At 38.4% G+C, this 24,097-nt stretch overlaps 1 protein-coding gene across 2 annotated transcripts in view; it reads right to left on the reverse strand.

Moving 5' to 3' along the window:
- Positions 1-3,504: 3,504 nt before the first annotated feature.
- Positions 3,505-24,097, reverse strand: part of XIRP2 (xin actin binding repeat containing 2) — a 263,015-nt gene continuing 242,422 nt past the window's right edge. For both annotated transcript variants that reach the window (XM_058191320.1, XM_058191329.1), the window contains 5 exons: positions 23,892-23,964; positions 22,053-22,186; positions 10,214-19,478; positions 8,271-8,404; positions 3,505-3,642 (listed from right to left, as the gene is read on the reverse strand). In XM_058191320.1, coding sequence (XP_058047303.1) covers positions 8,310-8,404; positions 10,214-19,478; positions 22,053-22,186; positions 23,892-23,964 — 9,567 coding nt within the window. In that variant the 3' untranslated portion in view covers positions 3,505-3,642; positions 8,271-8,309. The remainder of the gene's footprint in view (positions 3,643-8,270; positions 8,405-10,213; positions 19,479-22,052; positions 22,187-23,891; positions 23,965-24,097) is intronic.

Here is a 24,097-nt window from a genome sequence, read left to right on the forward strand (position 1 = left end):
GCTGAGTCAACCTTGAGCCTGGTGAGATTCGATCTGCCAAATTGCTGGCAGCTGGCAGTCGGCAGAAGTAGCCTGCAGTACTGCATTCTAACCACTGCGCCACCGTGACTCCTAGATGCTAGAACTTGGAGGTTATTCAGTGAAAATAAATGAATAAACAGCAATTTTTACAATGTTATTTTCACATTATTAACGCTAAAGGCCTGTGAAAAAAAATGCCACATTATTTAGGGTTAAGCTATGATGATTAATTTTCACATCAATGAGGGTCGCTGCTTTATGCAGCTTGAAAAGTTACCGAATTTAAACATTTTCATGAAATATGATGATGATTATTTATTGGGAACACTTAATAATATAACTAACTGGAATCTCTCTGCACCAAGGTGAAGTGAATTCAGTGAATACTAGATTTAAAAGTGGAGCTTAGAAGTAATACTGTGGGAAATAGCTCATCATTGTGTCCGTATCTTGGCTATGTAAGGGAGGTACTGGGCCACTTAATATCAATTATTACAGTACTAGATTATCATTCTTCAACATCACCTGTCCTTAAGTCCTCTTTATGACTTCCTGCTGTCAATATTGCAAACAAGATGTTGAACAGTTTATTTTTTGAACCAAAATAATGTAACAAGAAGAAAAGAATGATTTTGAAAATCAGATTTCACTGTACGGTCAGTATTCATTTTTGAAATATTTACTGCCAAGTAATTCTTGCATTCTAAAAGGATTCAAATAATTTGCTATACAGTAAGCAGTTTTCAAGTGCAATGGGTCTAAAATAAATTCAGAAACAGCATTTTGTAAAGTGCTTTTTATTCAGTTTTGTCAATTGCCTAATGAAGTATTCTCATGCAAGCTCGGCTAACCTAGGAAAACCATTTTATTCAGTACATAAGGACAAGCATCAACATTGCTAATGTGACTAAGTACACACAGATTCTAAAACTGAGCTTGGTTTGCTTTCCAAACAAGTTGGAATAATTTGGTAAATTAACATTAGTTCCTCAGCTCACCATTTCTGTTAATATTTTCCATGTTATTCTCCCTTCTGCCTTTTGACTTTATTGCTGAACGAAGTCCAGTGAAATTTTACCGAGTTCATTTCTTATTGGATTCAGTGGAAGATAATCAGCTTAATTTTCTTTCATTAAAGGCAAAGAGAGTTAATATCCTGTATTTCTGGGAGCAAAGTCCATTAAACTTAATGGGAAATTTCTCAGTAGACATGAAGAGAATTGAACTGTTAATGTGTAATCCCATGCACCCTTTTTTTCCGGTTGTATTCAGCAATGCATGTTTCAATTTTGGTTGGATTCTGCTCTTGTTGATTTTCAAGAAACAAAATGTGCATGTTATGTGGCCTGAAAACTTTCAAGGCAAATGTACTCTAGGAAAACAAAAAATAAAGAGTATAACTCACAAATGGTGAGGGAACTATAGTGCATTTTGATCGTTTAGTTCAATGAGTACTTGTATTTTAATATTTCTTGGGGGGAAAGGGCGTAATGCTTAAAAGCTAGAAAACTTCAAATATCATAGAACAACAACTTTGTTACAGTAAAATAGTAGGTGAAAAAATAATTTTAGAAATATTTGTCTTATTCTTAGAGCACTCCAGGTGCATAATTTCTAAATCCATTACAGTGGTTAAAGCATAACACTGAAATAGTGCAGTAGAGAAGCGTTCATCTGTTGGCTGCAGTTCTAAGTGAGACATCCATATATCAGTGGAAATGTAAGTACAGATTTTATTTACACTACATCGTCTTAAAATGTTACTTTTCAATTTACTTCCTCAACGGTGACTTGCATGTTGAGGTAATCCTTAATAAGTATAAATAAAAATAAAAGTAGGGGTATGTATCTTCCAAAGATATGAAATGAGTCTAGATATACATGGATTTTAAGCAAATTAAGTTCACCCATGTTTTCTGGTACAAATGTAGATAATTATTTCTTTCAAAATTCTGATAGGTAACTGGATTTTTAAAAATACATATTCCACAAATTAAAGCTAGGTAAGTTTTTAACCAATTCGTCAAAGAAAATTACAGATTTACTTTGGTCAGTTCAAGTGCACAAATTAATGATTGTCATGCTGACAGGTTTTCCTAATCTGCTCACGTTGATCTGGGTGGTCTGTTCTGACTTGTTCTTTTTTGAGATGACAAAACTACTCCATTGTTTCAGCTCAGCAAATCTAAATATCTGCTTTCACCTTTCGGCAAGGTTTCCTTGCCTTCATCCTGACAAATTGTAATATGGTAATCCATGAAGTCTACAGAATATGGACCATCGACATTTTCGGTTGGTGCTATAGAGCCAAACAGACCAATTCTGTCATTTCCTGGTAAAAACTCTGTTGCCGCTTGATCACATGAAGCAGCATCTAATGTTTTGACATATTTCGTTGATTCCTTACTGCCTGGTAATTTGCCTTCAAAAGGAAATTCTGCAACATTCACTTCCTTTAAAATGACTTTGTTCTTAATGCATTGTTTTTCACAATGGACATCTTTATTTTTCTGCCGAATAAGACTATCTGAGGTAATGAAATTCTCTCCTTTGATGCTTTCTTCAACACCTGTGAGACTGAAAACCTCTGTGGAATAGTTTACTTCAGAGTCAGTTAGGCAGAACACCTCTGAATTTACATCGAGACTTTCAAATGTAGATTTGGAGGCAGGAGGACCGGTTCCCTGGCCCACTTCTGTAAATGGACCATCCTCCAACCATGTTACCTGACTACAGAGTTTGTGATGCGGAAAAGTAGTTTGAAAGCCATTATTATCATTGTTATTGTTGTTATTATTGTTCAGAGTACTGTTTTGATTACTCTGCCATTCACCGTCATTATCATCGTCAGTGTTTGTAACTGGTACAACTTCAGTGACATTAGCTTCATTATTTTCTCCATCTTTCCCCTTGTTAGCAATTTGCACAACCACCTTATCATATTCCTTTGCATTCCTTTCACTTGCTTTTTCCTTTTCTGAATCATCAACCACATCTGCTTTCCTTTGTACGATTCCATTCTCATCATTGCATGTTTTTGCTGTAATAATACTAGTAGGTTCATCTTCCCTAGGCACAGGAATGGGAGAAGAATGGTTGTCTGAATGTAAGTCAATATTTTCATTTTTCTTTTGTCTGTTTGTATCCCAAAGATGGCTATTATCATTTGTGAGCTGTGGTTGGCTTGTATCACCCACAGAAAGAGTCGTATTAATTCTGTCAGTCTCATATTCAGAAATTTCAGGGGGCCATTTTGGTTTATTTACTGTAACCACGTCAATTGAGAGTGAATTTTTGGGAGTTTCTGTAGAAGGCGGCCACATAATGTTTAATTTGCTCCTCTCTGTATTCTGTTTTAAATTATCATTCATAGTTTCACAATGGACTTGTGGATTGCCAGGAGACAACATATGAACAGTTGTTTTATTCACTTTTGATATGGATTTATGAACTTCTTTAGCAGGAGCACAACTATTAGGGCCTTTCTGATTTTTGGAAATCCATAATTCTTTATGTTGCTTGTGTCCGAAGCCTTCATCGTAATTTCCTTTGGATTTGAAAAGTTGCTTAAAATGTGGTTTGCAATATATTTTACCATAGAGAGAAGCATAATTTCCTAAGCTGTCAAATCAAAGAAAAATGTTTTATAGTATTTTTCAATCGTAAACAGTCCAAGAATGTTTTAGCTGTAATTAATTGTAATTTTCCTATTCATAAATATAATTCTCTCTCTCTCTCTCTCTCTCTCTCTTTCCATATTATGCCAATAAATTAAATAATATTAAGTTGGATCAAAACTTAGTCATACATTGGATTTAAGCCATAATGAATATTTATGGGATTGCTCAGAATATGATTTAATCTAATTCCAAATTGTTCACTTTTAAGATTAGGCTTTAAATGCTTAATTTCACTCTTTGGGAAATAAGTAGCACAGAATAGATCAAAGAAGTCTTTTTCTTTGTGTATTTTAAAGCAAAATATTTTGAAAGTTAGTTAAACATTTGACAGTGTTTGAGGATCAGTTCTGCGTAGCCCCCTGATTTTAACAGAATTGCTACCTCCTCAACATTTTCCATTCATTGCTAGAATTAAAAAGAAGTTCCAATAGAAGAGAATATTTGTAGTTGAGGGCTGTACTGTGGGGTGTTTGGTGCTCTCTGAGCTTGGTCGTTTTCTTGCAGATGTGTCATTACTCAACTAGGTAACAACAGTGGGTTGTGAACAAACCAGTGTGGGGTTTGTTCTTATTTTTAATACTAGGGCTTGCCCTGCCAGTCTTAGTGGGAGTTCCTTGATTAGGCTATTTACTGTTAACTTATTTGCCTGTGTTTGTAGCTTCTTGAGTGGGTATTGTATACTTCTTAAATGTTGGTCTAGTGTTAATCGTAGTGTTAATCTCTGCTCATCTTTTGAGACAATTATCTGAAATAATCTTCAGTCAAAAGACAAAATAAAAACTCCTTAATTTCACAACACATGGACAGAATCAACCATAGTGTCACGTGGGAAACTGAGCATTCTAGACCAAGTCAAGTCCAAAAATAGCACAGAATTCCTGGAGCCTGGCACTCAGACAAATCAACCATCAACAGGCACACAGAGATAAACAACATCTATATACCGTTCAAAGGGAAATCAACTAACCCTACCAAAGCAGACAAACAAGGTAACAGTAAATAACAGCCTAATGAAGAAAGCCCCAAGAACACCCCCTTCAATACTGATAGGGCAGGTCCCTAGACTATAAAAATAAGAGCAAACTCCATTCCCTTCAAGCACTGATGATGTTACCTAGTTTGATAATGAAACATCTGGAAAATGCCCCGCCAGTCTCAGAGAGCATAAAAAGAAGTTCATATGTCTATTTGATGTGTGAAAAGAGAAGATTTTGTACTTTCTTTGTTAACATTTGTCTTAAATGTCTGTTAAATGTCTTCAGTAATCCTTACTGAAACATCATTTTGGTTTAAAAACAACAGGGGATAAATTGATATTCTGTATCTCTACAAAAAATTGCTTTTTCATTTACTATTTCTGCTATGTTTTTCTCTGAAATTTCTATATCCAGCAAAGTAATCTGAGGGATATTAAATGCTCCTATATTTTTATTTTAGAATGGTCATCTTTGAGCCTCTCAATGTTTGTGGGGTAGCTATACCACTTCATTGTTCCTGGGGTTACCCTTAGTTTCTTAGGTCACTTATCAAAGCCACAGAAAATCTGACTTTTTTAGAAGCTTAGTATTATTGTATTGTCTTCCAAACTTGCGTGACTTTGACATTTATAGTGGATTACTGAGTATGGGATCCAACTGTGATGCATCAGTTTCAACATACATTCACTATCAGTGCCATTTTTGTAGTCTTTTTAAAATTGATACTTTAATTGGAATTGATCTTATTTTCTTATATGGCATCACTAGGTAAACAAAATGGAAGAATAACAAAATGCATTGCAGGTTGTTGTGAAGAAAATAGAAAGCAAAATTTGGAGGTATGCTCACCACTTATTTTATTTTTTTATATATATGTGTGTATGATAAAATAATAATAATAATAATAATAATAATAATAATAATAATAATAATAATAATAATAATAATAATAATGTAGCAAAAGGCATATTTACTTGGAACAGCATCTTGCAATGATACCTTTAGTAATATCAAACAACATTTGTCTAGTCCAGATTCTTGGGCAGGACTTGATAGGTGGATAAAAAGGCTAAGCCTGTCTAAATATCTGGTTGACTCTGCAACCAACTATAATAATAATGGAAAGCATATGATGTTTTCTGATGTTTGGCTGCAGCTTTGCAATGCAAGTACCAGTCAGGATTTGTATTGTGATATTTTGTCATTTTCACGACATTGCAGTTTGTACCAAATGTATTAGATGTACCTAGGTAAAATCTGTAGTGAAAATTAAAAACAGTCTTTTAAAAACAGTTTCCTGGTTTCTGCCATTATAAACTATTGTTATTTATTCTTTTTTAAAAAAAACAAAAAACCTGGATGTTAATTATGGAAAAAACACATTTTAGCCATTTTTTTTAAAAAAAAATGTTACTAAGATCATTGTGGTACAATATTGCCTAACTTTTAAAAGTGCTTTAGTATAAAGTAAAGCATATTTTAAAACTTTTTACCTAGTCCACAAATGAGATTAATGTGGTTCATTTGTTTTTGCTTATGGTGGCTTACTATGAAAAAAACGAAAGCCATTTTTTTCCAATTAACAATGTTCTAAAATAATGTTCTAAACCTATGCCTTACTGAATGTTATGCCAAAACCCGTAGCTTACGAACTGCAGTGGTTGAATCTATGCATTAGACCAAGATAAAACTCAACTAAATTGTGGCTAGGCATGAGGGGTAGATCCACTCCCAATGTATTCAGAATTGTCCTTTCCCAGTTAGACACTTGTAATGCTCACTAATGTTATAATAACACAATGAAGACTAGGGCTTCTAGGGGCTATGGTTAATCTGATGACCCCTCCTTTTTTCCCCTCTAAGTGCATGAATGGGATTTTCATGCGCTTAGAGAAAAAAAAAGGGGGGGGATTCATCAGATTAACCATAGCGCCTACTGTAGAAGCCCTAGTCTTCATTAGCATTGTTCAAATATTATTCTCTTCCAAATACCATTGTTGTGTATTTACAACTGTATACATGCTGCCTATCAGGAATTATGAAATGAACCAATATTAGCAGCAGTATATATACTCCCTTGATTGTGGATAGTAATATTATGTATATAGATTACATTAGCAAGGCAATAATTGAAGGAGGTGTCTATCAGAGAATATTACAAAAAAAATTCTACCCCTTTCCTCCAACTGATATATTGATATATGCATACAATATTTATTTATTTGTTTGTTTGTTTGTTTGTTTATTTATATATGTATATATTTGTCATGTTTATGTTGTGTATATTGGAGGTGGTGACCCTTTGAGAGCTGTATGCAACAAAATTTCATTTTAATCATTAATGTATGGCAATTAGTGTACATTCAAAGTGACAATAAAGTTATTCTAAGTTCTGAGTTCATTTCTCTCTTTTCTTTTCTTTTTTTTTTAATGCAATGCTTTTTGCAAGCCTTGTGTAGAACTTCTTTCACTGTTTAACCTCAGTATTTTTAAAATTCTTAAAAAGCAGGGCATATTTGGCACCTAATTCAGTGTGATGTCATTTCCAAGGGAGAAATTGCTTCCATAATTCTTCCCACTTAGATTCTTGTTGTTACAATTTATATAGTGGCTTTCAAGTACTTTGTAATATGAAGAACTCTTTTCCTCCTTTAGCTAGAGAGATGCCCAGACAAAGCAGAAGTTTAAGTGATCCAACACTATCATTGGCACCACTAAATAGGTTGATACTGCAATGCTCTCTACATGGGGCTCCCCTTGAAGAGCACCCGGAGACTTCAGCTAGTTCAGAATGCGGCTGCACGGGTTATTGAGGGAGCGGTTCGGAGCTCCCACGTAACACCTATCCTGCGCAGACTGCACTGGCTACCTGTTGTTTTCCGGGTGCGCTTCAAGGTATTGGTTACCACCTTTAAAGCGCTCCATGGCTTAGGACCGGGTTACTTACGGGACCGCCTACTGCCGGCCTCTATCTCCCAGCGTCCGATGCGTTCCCGCAGAGAGGGACTTCTCAGGGTGCCGTCAGCCAAACAATGTCGACTGGCGGCCCCCAGGGGGAGGGCCTTCTCTGTGGGGGCTCCTACCCTGTGGAACGAGCTTCCCCTCGGGCTTCGACAACTACCTGACCTTAGGACCTTTCGCCGCGAACTTAAAACCTATTTATTTCATATGGCTGGACGGGCCTGATTCTTAAATTTTTAAATTTTAATTATGGGTTTTAAATTGTTGTAATTTGTATGGAGTGTAATAAATTTCTGGCATATTTGAATTAGTTTTTTAAGGGTTGTTTTAATTATGATGTATATTTCTGTTTTGTATTTTACTTGCCTGTTCACCGCCCTGAGTCCTTCGGGAGAAGGGCGGTATACAAATTAAAACATTATTATTATTATTATTATTATTATTATTATTATTATTATTATTATTATTATTATTATTTATTTTCAACATTTCACGTATCATTCATTCATTTGTTCATTCATTCATTCATTCATTCATTCATTCATTCATTCATTCATTCATTCATCTGAACATCAAATCAAGTTTTGACAATATATAAATGTTAACATTTTAATTGCTCATTTCATCTTACCTTAATTTACTACCACAATGGTGGCACCGAAAACATGATTTATGGAAAATCTGCTTGTCGGCAGCTAGGCACTCCATTGGATAAACTCTCTTTTGACAAAGTAGGCATGTTTCCTTTCCCTGAAGTTGCACTTTCTAGAAATAAATGAGATGATGTCAGTGCTACGTATTGCTATATTGCTTTTCTTCAGGCTATGCACACAAAAAATCACAATATCATTAGGAAACCTGAGAACCTTCACTCCTAAATAATTAACCCTTAAGCTTCCTGGGAGTCAGATGAAATAAATTCTTTGTTTCAACTAATGCCAGACTTTTTATATTTATTTGAAGACGCTTTAATATTTTCAATAAAGTGAAAGTTAAAAAAGGATGCATGAATGACCCTTCCTTCCTTCCTTCCTTCCTTCCTTCCTTCCTTCCTTCCTTCCTTCCTTCCTTCCTTCTTTCTCTCTCTCTCCTTCCTTTCCTCCTTTTCTTTCTGTCTTTCTTTCTTTCTTTCTTTCTTTCTTTCTTTCTTTCTCTCTCTCTCTCTCTCCCTCTCCTTCCTTTTCTTTCTTTCTTTCTTTCTTTCTTTCTTTCTTTCTTTCTTTCTTTCTTTCTCCCTCCCTCTCTCTCTCTCTCCTTCCTTTTCTTCTTTTCTCTCTTTCTCTTTCTCTTTCTTTCTTTCTTTCTATCTATCTATCTATCTATCTATCTATCTATCTATCTATCTATCTATCTATCTATCTATCTATCTATCTATCTCTTTAAGCAAATAGGTTTCTTTTGCACTGACCCCTTAGATATTGGACCTACTATCAGGTCACCTCTAGTCCTTATTTTCATTAAACTAGACATCCTGGAGTCATGTGCTCATCATTTGAGAGCTGAATGCATGTAATGTATTAATTACATTACAATTAATGTATGCTGATTAGTGTGCATTTAAAGTGACAATAAAGTTTTATTTGAAGCGTTTAACAACCAAGTTACTGGTTCCAATTGTGGTTGCTAAGCAAGGCTCCTTGTACATGATTAGATTTGACTGCAGTGTCCAGAAATTAAAACATTCCTACAAATATAACTTCTGTTACCTCTATAATTTAATTATTTTCACTGCCTTCAGTATCCCCAGAACAATTTCTGATTGTCCTTAGGTCTTCAGCCTGCAAATAAAATATTGTACCCTCCCAAAAAATACAATTTATTGCAAATGGTAAATAGCACTTTGGATTGCGCTCCACCACATGTGCAGAGCCTGAACAATTGTTTCAGGTGTCACACACTCATCCCAGTTCTAAAGGCCCTGTTCTAAAAGCAGTGATTCTGTCCTATGAAATGAACACGTGTTACATAAAATGACACTTTGTCAAAATATGCTGCATTTACCCTAAGGGCCTCATGCAGTTCTACAACAAATGCCCCTGCTGGCTACCGTCCCTGTCCTAATATTCCTTTTTTACTTACTCTTTTCATGGATCCAAATTATGTTTATACTTGTACCTGTTATCTTATATATGACTGACAAATAAATAAATAAGTAAATAAAAATAAAATAAATAAAACAGCAACAGCAACAATAACCCATAGCATATATGTTTTTAACTTGAGCAAAGCAACACGAGCGCTATAAAACACATTTTGTGAGATATTAGTTGTTTTAATTAAAATATTAGGGAAATTATTTTATCAGCAAAATCGAAATATAGCTTTTACCTTGGGAGACCACACTTCACACCCTCAGTATTGGTTAGCCACATGCTCAGCACATATAGCAACCTCATGCTTTTAGAAAGAGAATAGAGAATTCTGGGAGAGAAGAAAGAGAGAAGGGGAAGCAAAGAAGTGTTAGCGGGGGTTGTGTTACTTTCTCCTTCCAACTGCATTTTAATTGTACAGAGTGTTTTATTGCCGTGGTTGCACACGCTAAAAGCTTCCTTCACACATCACATGCTTATTTACCACTGATAAACTCTGCTTCCTCGTGGAAACTACTTCTCACTTCTGCTTCAGTAGCTTCTGACATGGTGTAGCCCAGGCTTTGAAACACTCTCTCGCTTTCCTGCCAAGTCTTCTGAAAGTTCCTTAGAAGATCTTCTGGTGAACCGCGAGCAGAAATATCTAAGGTGTGCCCTGAGATGACATCTTCATAGGTTGGAGGTGCCCGTTTGAAGCCAAATCCTGACTGAGTGCCATCGGCGCTCTGTGCAGTGGAGGCTGCGGTTCTAGATTCAATGACCGTGTTCTCAAAAGACTCCATGCCGTAAGCGCATCCCAAGGGGGACTTTGCATCAAAGCACACCCTGGGCTCACAGGAATGCTCTTTAATGACACGCTGGTTTTGCTTCTTAGAGTTGGTTTCCTTTGATTCTCTTTGATGCTTTCCAGGACATTTTTGGAAGCTATCTTTTCTGTTGTCTGGCTCTTGGGAAGTTTGGCTAAGTCTGTCCTTTCTCGATCTACACCTGACTTCCTTTGACTTGTCACTCATGATACCATTTTCAACATATTTGTTCTTGAATTTTCCCTCACTTAATGTCTGATCATTGAAAGCCTGTACCCTTGTATCAGTTTTATATTCATAGTCACCGCCAAAGGTTTCCGGTAGCTCTGGCTCCTTCCTTATGTGAATCACCTGGTCAGATGCTTCATACCTATGCCTAAGCCCTTTAGGACCAGACTTAGGAACCTCAACGCCATGTGCAATGGAAATAGAGCCTACACTTTGTCCATGGGGCTCTTCCAGAATGCTCCCACCCTTTTTAGAGACATACATTTGATTTACTTGGGATTCTTCATGCGTCTCTTTGACTTTTGCCACTGCTTCGGCAGTTACACTGGTGTCTTTTGGAAATGGTACTCTGCTAAATGGTACAGGTTGACGTGTATCAATCTTGATTTGCCGACGGAGGGTTGCAGGAGATTTAACAATCTCCGACCGTTTCTCCACAATAGGAATCGGGGTAACCGATCTATTTGGGATTGCCCCTTGAGATAGTTTTGCTGTAGTGTCTTTAAGTTTTGCAAGTTGCTCAGAACGGGTGGACGACTGATGTACCTTAGACGTTGGCGTAGTAGATTTTGGTGGGGGTGATGGTGGAACCGGAGTGCTTTCTCTTTGGACTGGAGACAATAAATCCCTGAGAGGAGATTCAACACATCTCGATTCAATTGTGATGTAAGTAGGTGAAGGCGCTCGCATTCTTAGAGATGGTGAAGAAGTTGTGATGTCTGAAAATTTGTTTGCACTGACTTTCTGCTTTACTTCTTGGTGTGCCATGGTATCTTTGGACATTTCTTTAGCCGTCTCTGAATCTTTTCTGCTGGATCCAACAGTCACTTTAGCTATTTTCTGCGACGATCCTCTAGCGCTATGAACACTTTTTTTACACTTCAGGGAATTTGTTGAAATCATGGCTGCTTGGATCGTCTCTTCACATGAGTGAAGTATTTGGGAAGCTTGATCTTTAATAACCAACAATGCTTCCCTCATCTTTTCAACACTTTCTTCCTGTGCAATGTAACTTAAGTCTTGCTTCCTTTCTTGTTCTACCAGCCATTCTGGAATAACACTTAAGAACACCTGGAATGTTTTCATTCCATTTTTACTTGGCTCCATCTCAAATTCTTTCATTCTGGACAACAGCTGTTGTATCTCTTCCCGTTTCCTCAACAACTCTAATATGTCTACTGAGTTTTTCTCACTTTTCTGCAGGGATCCTCTTGGTGAATTAGATGGTAGCATTTTTTCTTGCACAGGCTCTTTTTTCGGCTCTGATGTCTTAGGAGGGCTTTTTTTCTGTTCTGAGGTAATTTCCCAGGTATATTCTCCCTGACCCTGTAGATTATTCTTTTCCTGAGACAGGTTTTTATTCTGAACGTTTGTCTCCAAAACAAAAGTTGATTCTGGTTTGGAATGCACAGTCTGAAATTTGTTATGTATATCAATTATTTTTTGCTTGACCATTTTTTCTGATTTACAGCTAGCCACTTGTTCTTTTCTTTGAATTATTCCTTTCTCTTCTTTGAGGTGAGCAATTTCTTGTTTCATTTTGTCCTTCTCTGCTTCCTTTCTTTGAACTAATCTCTGTTTCGTTTCACTAGATTCTTTATCCCCGATTTCTTGCTTGCCTTCTGCATACTTAAAAAGTGTTTTTTCCGTATGGATTTTCCCATCCACTTCCATACAATTACCCGCAGCACTTTTCTTGCTTATGCTTTCTTTCTGTTTTTCTTGAACCTGTTGCTTCACAACACCATGGACACTTGATCCCTCTTGCTTTTTATAAATCATGGAATCCCTGTGGCCTTTAGGTAAGGTATGATCACAGGCGGAAACCTGGATGGTCCTAACTTTGAAAGAGGGGTACACTTTTTTATTATTTGACACATGCAACTGCTCCTCATTTTGGTGCTGCACTTTCTGGCTCATTGCATGTTCTTTGTGGGTCTGTACTTTTTCAGAAGATACACTCTGTTTTGTAAGATGTTGTGATTCATGGACTGCTTTTTTTCTGATGTGTTCTTCTGCCGAACGCTTTGAAACACTTTGAGACTGTTCAGCCATGAATTGTTTTGGCAAGGGCCGTAGGTCATCAGCTTCTGAGTTGGTGACTTGAGGTTCCCTCTGGCATTCAAGCTCCCCCGGTGTAGCTGGAACGTCAGAGGGCCACGACCCTTGAGGAGTGATTTCCTCCTGTTTATATGATTTTGGCACTGGCGGGCCACCTTCTGACTCTACCTGAGCTAATCTTCCCCAGCTTTCACTGTCCCTTCCCACCTGGAGTTGACAAACCTCCTTAGTTTGCTTTTGTCCCATCTCTTCCTTTTGCAGTTTGTATTTTTCTTCTGCAATCATTAAAGGAGTTTTAAATTTCCGTACGTAAGGCTTAGGTGATGCTTGTGTTGCCTCTGCTGGAAGAGAAGGAGACCTAAACGGTGGAAATGTCTTATTCGACGGTGATACTTCCAGATTGGTAGTATCCATAACCGATGCGGCCCTTTTAATATCCTCAGTTTTGGTGCAGACTTTCTTCTCTTTTCTTTCATGACTAACAGTGTTACTTAACATTGAACTTCCTGCCCTTTCTTCCACTGTATTTGTCTTATTGATCTCTTTGTGTATCTGAATGATCCTTGGCTGCATTTTTCTCGGTGTTTTGCACCGGCTCGCTTCTAATTCTTTCATCAGTTCTTCCTGAAGATGTTTTGCGTTGTATGGGGTCCTGCCCTGAGATTGAACTGTTTTGTCTAGGCTTTTGAAGGAACGTTCTTTTGCCTGAGGGAGAGACGGGGGAGGCAGATGAGATGTCAACTCATTGCCACATTTCTCTTCTGCAGTGGGTGGTGGAGGGGGAAAACTCTCGTGCTCATTTGGTGGTGATGGTGGAGAAAGAAATCTCTGTCTATCACAAGGCATCAATAAATGAGGAGGTGGCGGCGGCAAAGGAAAGTCAACTTCAGATGAAGCCAATGGAAATGGAGGTGGAGGTGGTGGTGGAGGAGGAGGAGGGGGAGAGGGAGAATCAATTTCTGACCTATCTGAGCCTTTAGGATTCTTGAACGGATTCACAGGATTTTTCCCTTGAACCCTCAAGTCTTCATCAGCACCTTCAACGTTACGTTTCCCTGAGTACTTCAAAATGGATTTCTCGCTGCACTTTTGTTTCCTTTCAGCCTCTTTGAATTGCCTGTGCATTTCCTGTGTGACTCTGACTTTTTGATTGGATTTTACATTCTGCTCTGATGCCATGGAAACCTGAGCTTGGCTTGCCACGACATTGTTTTTCTTCCCTCTGCAAACCTCCTCTGAATGCTGTGATCGCTTTCTGTCTTGTTGCACCTCTTTTGTTTCCAGAGGACCAGCCGCTTTGGAAATCAGGCCGGTTGACCGGTTGACCGGTTGTTCGGTCCCTCTGTAATTGGAGCTCTGGTGATCACATGTTGGCAGGGCTGATTTTGCTTTCGTCTCACCCTGACTTCTGACATCAACATATTTTTCATCTTTATATTCATGAAAGATGCTTTGTTTCTTTCCCGTCATTTGTTTTGCACTCTGCATCTCATTGGTTGAATGGCCCTTCATCCATATTCTGCGTGCCTCTGACTCCTCTGATCTTTCATTCTTCTCAACATTATTGCAAAAAGTAGTTTGGTCAATCACATACTGATCTCTATGTCTCTTTGCTGTGACTTTATCCACAGAAGATGTATCTGCTTTTTCAGTGACTTTGAACTCAGATTTAGGTAAGGCCTTCATATTTTTCTTCTCCATCTCATGACTCTTGGTGTTCCATCTCGGATCCAAATGGATTGCTTTGGCATCTTCTGGGAGAAAACTCTTCTTTTGGGACATCATTTCCTTCTGAAGAAATGTATTATTGTTTTTCAAGTGTTCAGTTGGATTGACTTTTTTCTGGGCTAATGGTTGAGATGGCTTCAGCAACATTTCCTTACTTTGTTTTATCTGTGCCTCTGTGAATCTTTGGTATTGCCTTAATTTTGTTTCGTCAGAGGTATCCAGCGAGCTCTCTATAGCAGTATTGCCTCTGACTACTTCTTTGTCTGTTTCCTTGAAAGATTGCTGAACTGTTTTTAAAGGTTTTAGTGTGGATTCAAGGTCATGTTGGACAACCTCTTCTCTCAAGACTTCATTTTTTATTTGTATTGCTTTCTCCAGAGATTCAATGGTCTGTTTAATATCACCAGGAATGACCTCTGGTTTTTCTGTCTCTCTTGGTTGATAAACTGATTCCTGAAGAGACTTCAAAATTGCATGGATGTCAGCTTTTGCAATTTCTTCTTTCTCCGTAACAGTGGTCTGATTTATAGCCTGACTTAGGGAATTTAAAGTTGTCTTCAAATCACCTTTTATAATTTCTTCTTTGTCTACATGACAAGATGTACTTTGTGGCTCAGTCGTAAAGATTTTAAGGGCATTACAGACATCACCAGGAATTATGTCAGCTTCGTTAACCGTCCGCTGTATTTGAGACTTCTTTTTCTTTAGTAATCGTTTAGTGCCTTCAACATCTCCACCCACTATTTCCTCTTCCTCATCTTGATTTTTTCTAGCAAGTGCTTCATTTGTCTCTGACTGGAGTAATTTCAAATAGTCCAAAGCTCCAGCTTCTATGCAAGTTGTAAAAAACTGAACGTTTCCCCTTTCTGAATCATCTATTTTAGGTCTTTCTGATATTTCATGATTCATTACAGAAGAGAGAAGACTGTGAATTGTACGTTTTACATCACCGCCTATAACTTCATCTTGTTCAACTTTATTGCTTTCTCTTTTGTGGAAGAGAGAATAGATTGTCATATTAACATCACCCCTTTCACTTTCCTGAATTAAAATCCCACGTTTTACAGAACGATCCTGATTAAACAGTTTTTTAATGGCTCGTTGTATATCACCTCTCACTACCTCTTCTTTTTCAACAAGCACTGCTGTTGAGGTATTCATCAGTTGCTTTTTGGTCAAATCTACATTTCCCTTTTCCTCTTCATTTACTTTACTTTCCCTTTCTGGAGTACTTGGTTTGGAAAGGAGATTTATCATGATGTTGGCTAAATCTCCTTTAATAACCTCTTCCTTTTGTATTTCAGGAGTTTCCTGATTCATCAACCTATATTTTGCCATTCGGACATCTCCAATTTCATCTGCCTCCAAGATGATCCCATGAGTCTCTACAACTTTCTGTGAATAAAGTTCCTTTAGAGTCTCCTTCACACTTTTCCCAACAATTTCTTCCTTTTCAATTCTACTTTCATTAAATTCATGGAAAGGCGTGGTTTCAAAAAGCCATGTGGTGGTTTTTACATCAGCCTGTGGGATTTCCTCCTTATCTACTTCTGTATCTGTCTCATCATTTTCTTTAATGGAATCTAGAGGCTGGTTTTCAAAGAGCCATACCGCATGCTGAACTTCTCCCTCCTGGACTTCTTCCCTGGTTACTGTCTGGATGTCTTTGTATTCCGAATCTTCCCCTCTAATTTCATCAATAGTTCGTGTTTCAAATAGCCAAGTACATGTTTTAACATTGCCTTGTTGTATTTCGCTGACATTCACTGTTCTTACATACTTGTCTCGCTGGGTTTCTTCAGATTCAAATAATTTCTTGTTGGCTTTCACATCGCCACCCTGGACACTGTTAACTGTGGGGACAATGAATTTCTCCTCATCTGAAATCGTGTCCAGTGACTGTGTTTCAAATCGGTATCTAACGGAACTAACATTTCCTTTCTGGATATCTTCCTGGGTGACTGATTTTATAACATACACGTTTTCAGACTCGTTTATTGAGCCTAAAGGCTTAGTTTCAAATAGCCAACGGGTCCCACGGACATCTCCATGAATAACTTCCTCCTTCTTCACTGTAGTCACCTCGTGATAATATCCTTCTTTGTCCTGAATTGCATAAAGTGGTTGGGTCTCAAAAAGCATTTTGTAGCTTTTCACATCCCCCTTTGTTATTTCTTCATGGTTGATGGTTTTCTTGGTATTTTCCTCCACGGCATCTTCATCTTTAATCTGGTCCAGAGAAAACGTCTCAAAGATGAAGCAACCGTTTTTCACATGCCCATCTTGTACATCTGTAACGGTTTGGGCCAAAGAAGTCCTTTCTTCTCTGTCCTCTGAAATTTCACCGAGGGACCGATTTTCGAAAAGCCAACAGCAATGCAAAACATCTCCTTTTTGTATATCTTCACTTTGTATGGTTTTAATTTTGTTCAGGACTTCCTCTGAGTCGATACTGAGCGAGTCTAACGGTTGGGTCTCAAATTTATATTTCATGGTAGAGACATCTCCAGGCTGGATCTCAATTTCCACGATTCGCTTGAGTTCTTTGTCGTCTTCTTCTCCTTGGATGTTCTCTAGCTTTTCTGTCTCAAAAAGGAAACATGCTGTGCGGACGTCGCTGCCTTGAATGTCCTCTTGCTCAACCGTGTGCAGCTTAGCTGTTTCTGATTCCACCCCGATTGCGTCAAGAGATTGTGTTTCAAAGAGCAAGGTGCATGTTTTCACATCTCCTCTCTGTATTTCGTCAGTGGTGGTTACCGTTGTCTCTTTCTCATACAGAGATTCCATTGGCTGAGTTTCAAACAACCACTTGCACATCCCGACATCTCCTTTGACCACTTCCGTTGCCTCTGTCTGTTGCTTGCTTTCTTCGTCTTCTACGTTGCTAAAATATTTAATTGAGTCAAGAGGCTGAGTTTCAAACAGCCATTTTGCTGTCTTCACATCACCCGACTGTACTTCTTTGGAGGTTATCCCTTTGATGATCTCAATTTTCTCAATGCTCTCATCAAATTGGTCAATGGGCCTTGTTTCAAAAAGCCACCTGCAGTTCCTGACATCTCCTCGGATCACCTCTTCTTGACGAATTGTTTTAACCTTATGGTATTTCCCAAGATTGTCCTGGATCGCGTATAATGGAGTAGTTTCAAAAATGTCTTTATTCAATTTTACGGCACCTCTCGTTACGCCTTCAACATGGATTTTGTGTGAGTCATTGTGTTTGCTTAACCAGCACGTTTCAAATGCATGCTTACAGCTGCTCACATCTCCCTTGTCGATTTCCTCCAGTTTCACAGTTCTTATGAATTCTTTTCTTTCTTCCCTAATCTGTTCAAGAGGTTTCGTCTCAAAAATCCATTTCTGATGCTTCACATCGCCTTTCTCTTCCTCGGTGGCGGCCATTTTTTGAAGTTTTCCAACATCAGGGCTGTCTTTTAACAGATCCATCGGCAATGTTTCAAATAGGTGTTTAGTAGTGTTTACATCTCCTCCGATGATTTCTTCAGTGGGCAAAACATTTGGGTCTTCATTTTCTTTTAAGGTATCAAGAGGCTGAGTCTCAAACAGCCAACATTTTCTGCAGACGTCGGTCCCCAGTATGATTTCTTTTTCTGCAGCAGGTTCCTCAGACTCTTTAATAGTATCTAAAGGCTGGGTTTCAAATAACCATTTTGCCCTGCTCACTTCCCCTTTAACGTTTTCCTCCATGGAAATTCCACGGACAACTTTGATTTCCACCGAATCTTTGTTGATAACATCCAGAGGCTGAGTTTCAAACATCCAATGGACCGTTTTGACATCTCCTTTCTCCAGATCTTCTCTGTGGACTGTTTTAATTTCTAGCATTTGACCTAAATTGTTTTGAATAACATACATCGGCAGCGTTTCAAAATGCCTTATACTTCTCTTTACATTGCCTTTAATCTCCTTTAGTTCTGATCTCAGTTGCAGGAGCTTAGCTTCATCCACGGAATGAAGCTGCCCAAGACTATCCAAGTTCTGTGTTTCAAACATGTACTTCACTGTTCTGACGTCTCCCCCAGTGATTTCCTCGACCGAATTTTCATGTGACTCTTCTTCCTGCTCGTGGTGAATTTTATTCATTGAATCCAGCGGCTGAGTTTCAAACATCCATGTGGCTGTGCGGACATCTCCTCTGGCTAAGTCTGGAATTCGACCTCCAGCTCCTGCGTCGTCTGAAAGATTTGCACTCAGTGCATCTATGGGTTGTGTTTCAAACATCCAAGTAGTATACTTAACATCTCCCCCAGCAATTATTTCTTGACCTGCAATGCTTTTAAGGTTGTCTTGGTCAGAAGACTCATCCTTGATTGAATCTAGGGGCTGATTTTCAAAAATCCACTTCATGGATTGGACCTCTCCCTTGAGGATCTCATCCCATTCTAAATATTCTCTTTCCGGGCTCAGGCTTTTCTGAGGGCTGCTTTCTGAGTTTTCAAAGGCTTGTTTAGCCTGAAGGACATCTCCTCCTACTGAGCTATCCATTTCAGTGTTGCTACCACAGACTATGTCAGAAATATCCTTGAAGTAATCTTTTTCTAAATTCTTCCTTAATTCAGGGTGAATGTGTCTGTATAAACGGTTTAATTCATAAAGATTTCTTTGCCTGGAATATAAATCCTTGGGAAGAACTTGCTTGGATGGAGAGAGAGGGGGTTCAGGGGACTGGGAAAACTCTGTCGTTTCAGAGGGAACCTGTAGTAAATCTGGCGATGGTGGAGGAGGAAATTCCTCTGTACTCCCATACTTTGGAAACTTGTTACAGGTTGTCGGGGTTGAGGCAGCAGATGCACGCTCTGTTTTCCTTGCCATAAACGTTCCCTGTCCTCTACTCGTAGAAATAGCTTCAGCAGAAGAATGAAAACTTGCAGAAGGCCACACCATTTCTTGATACCCATTTTCAATCTTTAGAAGAGAAAATAATATACCTTTAAATTTATTTTCAGAGGAAAACTTTTAGATGTCTACTATACAGTTGCCCCAATGTTTTAAAGTGCTAATCGACAAGAGTTCAGAGACAGTTTTTGCAAAATACCCTTTGATATGGGGCATCAAGTTGATTTCACATACTCTCTGGTCCATGCATGATCTGACTTACCTGAAACTGTTGCAGTTTGAGAAATCTATACTAGAATGTGCAGATACCAGTTTTAGATAGCATTATTCTCTGCTTTTATCTCATAGTAAGAAATGCACCAGGCATGGGCTTACACTTTTTTTTATAAGAAATAACTGGAAAGTAACAGGATACAAAGTAAACTAGCAAGGAAAAGATTTTAGCAAAACAGAAAAATTATTTTAAAGAGCTAGAGTCTACTTATAGAATGCAATTGATGAAAATCTATGCTTATGACAGTGAGAGAATGTACTAGTCCATTGTGATGTGGTCAAGGACCCCAGGACTGGCATAATAGCAATAGCAATAGCACTTAAACTTACATACTGCTTCACCATGCTTTACATCCCTTTCTAAGTGGTTTACAGAGTCAGCCTATTGCCCCCAACAATTTGGGCTCTCATTTTACCAACCTCGGAAGGATGGAAGGCTGATTCAACCTTGAGCCTGGTGAAATTCAATCTGCCAAATTTCTGGCAGCCGGCAGTCGGCAGAAGTAGCCTGCAGTACTGCATTCTAACCACTGCGCCACCATGGCTCATAATGATGTAAGAGTGGATGAACAATTCAAAGGATGTCATGGAACAGTTCAAACTCTGTCATGGTTTGTCTAAATTCCAAGCATTTTGGAATCTCAGAAATCAAAAATAAGCTTGTCTCATCAGGTCTCACTATGATGATGTATTGAGACAAGAACAGTCGACATGTAATATTTCAGGTACAGGTAATCCTCAATTTACAATCATCTGTTTTGTGGCCATTGAAAATTACAACAGCCCTGGAAAAAATTGGCTTATGTTTGGTCTTCGCACTTACAATTGTCGCAATATCCCCAGGGTCAAGGGCTAAAAATTCAGGCACTTGGCAACTGGCATGTATTAACGATGATTGTATCATCCTGAGGTGCTGTGATTGCCATTTGCAACCTTCCCAAATGGCTTCCAACAAGCAAAGTTGATGGAGAGAGTCAAGAGTCAGTTAATGATTTTGTAATTAACAAGTACACTGATTTGGTTAACAACCATGGCAAAAAAGATTGTAAAATTGGGCACGATCACTTAACAACCATCTTGTTTATCAATGGCCCCCATTGTAATTATAAGTTGAAGACTACCTGAATTGTAAATTTCAACTTCCTACAACCCCAAAAAACATAGCTGTTGTTGAGAGATGCTGAAAGTTCAGGCAACATTGTGGAAGGTCCACTTTTAAAGTCTTGGCAGGAAAAATAGTTGTCAGTCTCTTAGCTGCCAGACTTACAGTCTGGCTTGGAAGAAATTAAATAATAGTGTTATTTGACTCAGGGTGCTCTTTGTTAGACAGATTCATTTGTTTGCCAAAACCTGCATTCTAACTATTATATAAATATATTTTATATATTTTATCCTAAATTTACCGCTACTGCTACTCAAAAATAAAGTTTTGCTTCAGGATCAGGGTGGCAACAAGTCATTATCTGTTAAATTCCTCTTGCTCATCTAAAGTAACCTTTTTATTGTCTTTTTTATTATTTTTTACTGTGAGCACACTGGCCCCCATTAAAAATGAAATTCTGTTGCCTGCTCTCAAGAGAAACTGTATATCTACCCAAATGCATATATAACAGAAAAATAAGGTAAAAGGTAAAGGTTCCCCTCATACATATGTGCTAGTCTTTCCCAACTTTAGGAGGCGGTGCTCATCTCCGTTTCAAAGCTGAAGAGCCAGCGCTGTCCGAAGACGTCTCCGTGGTCCTGTGGACAGTATGATTGAACGCCAAAGATGCACAGAATGCTGTTACCTTCCCACCAAAGGTGGTCCCTATTTTTCTACTTGCATTTTTTACATGCTTTCGAACTGCTAGGTTGGAAGAAGCTGGGACAAGTAACGGGAGTTCACTCCATTACCCAGCACTAGGGATTCGAACCACTGAACTGCCAATCTTTCGATTGACAAGCTCAGCGTCTTAGCCACTGAGCCACCACATCCCTCTACAGACATATACACATGCTGTATACATACATATATGTATGTAAGGGCTGGGATAGCTCAGGCAATAGAGAAGCCTGTTATTAAAACACAGAGCCTGCAATTACTGCAGGTTCGAGCCCGGCCCAAGGTTGACTCAGCCTTCCACCCTTTATAAGGTAGGTAAAATGAGGACCCAGATTGTTGGGGGGGCAATAAGTTGACTTTGTAAAAAAATATACAAATAGAATGAGACTATTGCCTTATACATTGTAAGCCGCCCCGAGTCTTCGGAGAAGGGCGGGGTATAAATGTAAACAAAAAACAAACAAACATATATATATATATATCTGCAACACACACACACACACACACACACACACACACACACACACACACACACACACATCTCTGACCTTGATCTGCTTTGGAGCTGTTCCATTTTCTTGTCCAGAATGAAATGTCTTTCCTTGGGTTGTTTTCTCAAAGTGCTGTTTCAAACATTGTGTAGAGATCTTCGGAATCTCCTCTTTCACAGAAACATCGACTCCTAGGACATGACAAGAAAACCGAGAGGGTTTTAAAATAGTCAATTGAATTAGGTTTAATCACTCTGGGGATGCCTTGAGTCCTTCTGAAGTTAGACTTTCCATCTATCCTGTGTGTTCTCAGGCCTCTACTTGTGTTCCATGATTGACCAATATGCTACTGTTTAAATAGCAATTCATCATGCAGTGCAAAAAAAAAAAAAAAAGCACAGCTCAAAAGGAGAGAGAGAGAGAGAGTGAGAGAGAGAGAGTGGAAGGAGGAGGAGGAGGAGGAGGAGGAGGAGGAGGAGGAGGAGGAGGAGGAGGAGAAGGAGAAGGAGAAGGAGAAGGAGAAGGAGAAGAAGAAGAAGAAGAGAAGAGAGAGAAGAAGGAGAAGGAGGAGGAGGAGAAGAAGAAGAGAAGAGAGAAGAAGAAGGAGAGAGAGAGAGAGAGAAGAAGGAGGAGGAGAAGAAGAAGAGGAGAGAGAGAAGAAGGGGAGAGGGAGGGAGAGAGCGAGAGCGATGCTTTAAAGACTCTGCAGAATTCTGCAATGTGCTTGATTGAAATATGTTTATTCAATCCACTGCAATACCAAAACATAACTAAAGGTCTTAGACTAATACCAAACTTCCTGCAAAGGAAGCACAAATCTTGGCTCTAATGATTATGTACATTATAAAAGCATGATTGAAGGAATTGTGTTCCTATAAGGATGAGGAGTCAGTTGGATGGGCCTTTAAGGTAAGTCTAGTCTTGTCATTCTTAACATTTATATGTAATATAATAGGCAGGAAAGACTTCCTTCAGATGTTGTGGACCAACTTCCAGCATTTTCTGCCGTAATATTTATCAACATGCAAGGGTAATTTGGGACTTCTGAGTGATGCCATGGCACCCGCATATTATAGAACTTCCATTTAACATTGTGATAACAGTATCTGTTATCATTAAATGCTGCTCGGTTTTTCAGTGCACATATCTGATACAAAAATGGTTACAGTGAAAGCAAAACAAAACAAAATAAAAAAAAAGGATTTGCTTCAACTGGTGCAAGTTATTGTGTTTCCTTTGAAGATTGTCTAGCAAACAATATGCTTAAAACGGATTCACACAGAACGGTAAGCTGTGTGCTTTGTTTGTTTTTGAGCTTAGCAATGAAGTGTGAACTGACCCATTATGGCTTAGCGTTCTGTGGAAATCGGTTCACAGTCCTTGTCTAACAAACAATAAAATCCTGGTTTAGAATTATGTTCTGAGCCAAGGTGAATTATATTGATGTCTTTATTCGTCTAACAGCTATCTTAATCTCAAGCTGTGTCTTAAGTCCCCGTTTAGTGTTTTACTTCTACCTCCGTTTAATTTCTTGTATCCCTTATGGAAATTGCTGAAAACCATATTATTGCAAAGCAGACAGCAGGTATGCATAACACACTTAACTTATAATTGGTAACCTTACACATATTGCTTTTCACATCAGTAGGATATATGCATTGTCGAACAGAACAAGGCTAATAAATGGACGAACATAAATATAAATGTCATTTATTCAATCTTCATGGCATGACCTGTCCTGACTTCAGAGGATGTGATTTAATGAAATTTCCAGTGTGTAACTCTGGGTCTATTTTCTAACCAGCATAATATGAATAGAACGTTTGCTGGGTGAGCTGTTTACAGAGTCTTTTAATCCTCAACAATATTTTTTATCTAAAATCACTAAGATCTTACCTGTTCTATCAATATTTTGAGTGATAGTAGACGTTTTCTTGGCCTCCATGGAAGCTTGCCCCTCATGGGAAACCTGGGCCAAAGAAATATACCAGTGTCAAGAAAACTGAACACTTTGTCTTCCTCATTTTGTTTGACTCGGGGTTACACAAGTAAATGCATGCTTTATGATGTGGATAGTAAGATCTCCTCTCCCATCAAGAATT

This window comes from Ahaetulla prasina, chromosome 1, assembly GCF_028640845.1.
Source record: "Ahaetulla prasina isolate Xishuangbanna chromosome 1, ASM2864084v1, whole genome shotgun sequence".
Classification (NCBI taxonomy): Eukaryota; Metazoa; Chordata; class Lepidosauria; order Squamata; family Colubridae; genus Ahaetulla; species Ahaetulla prasina.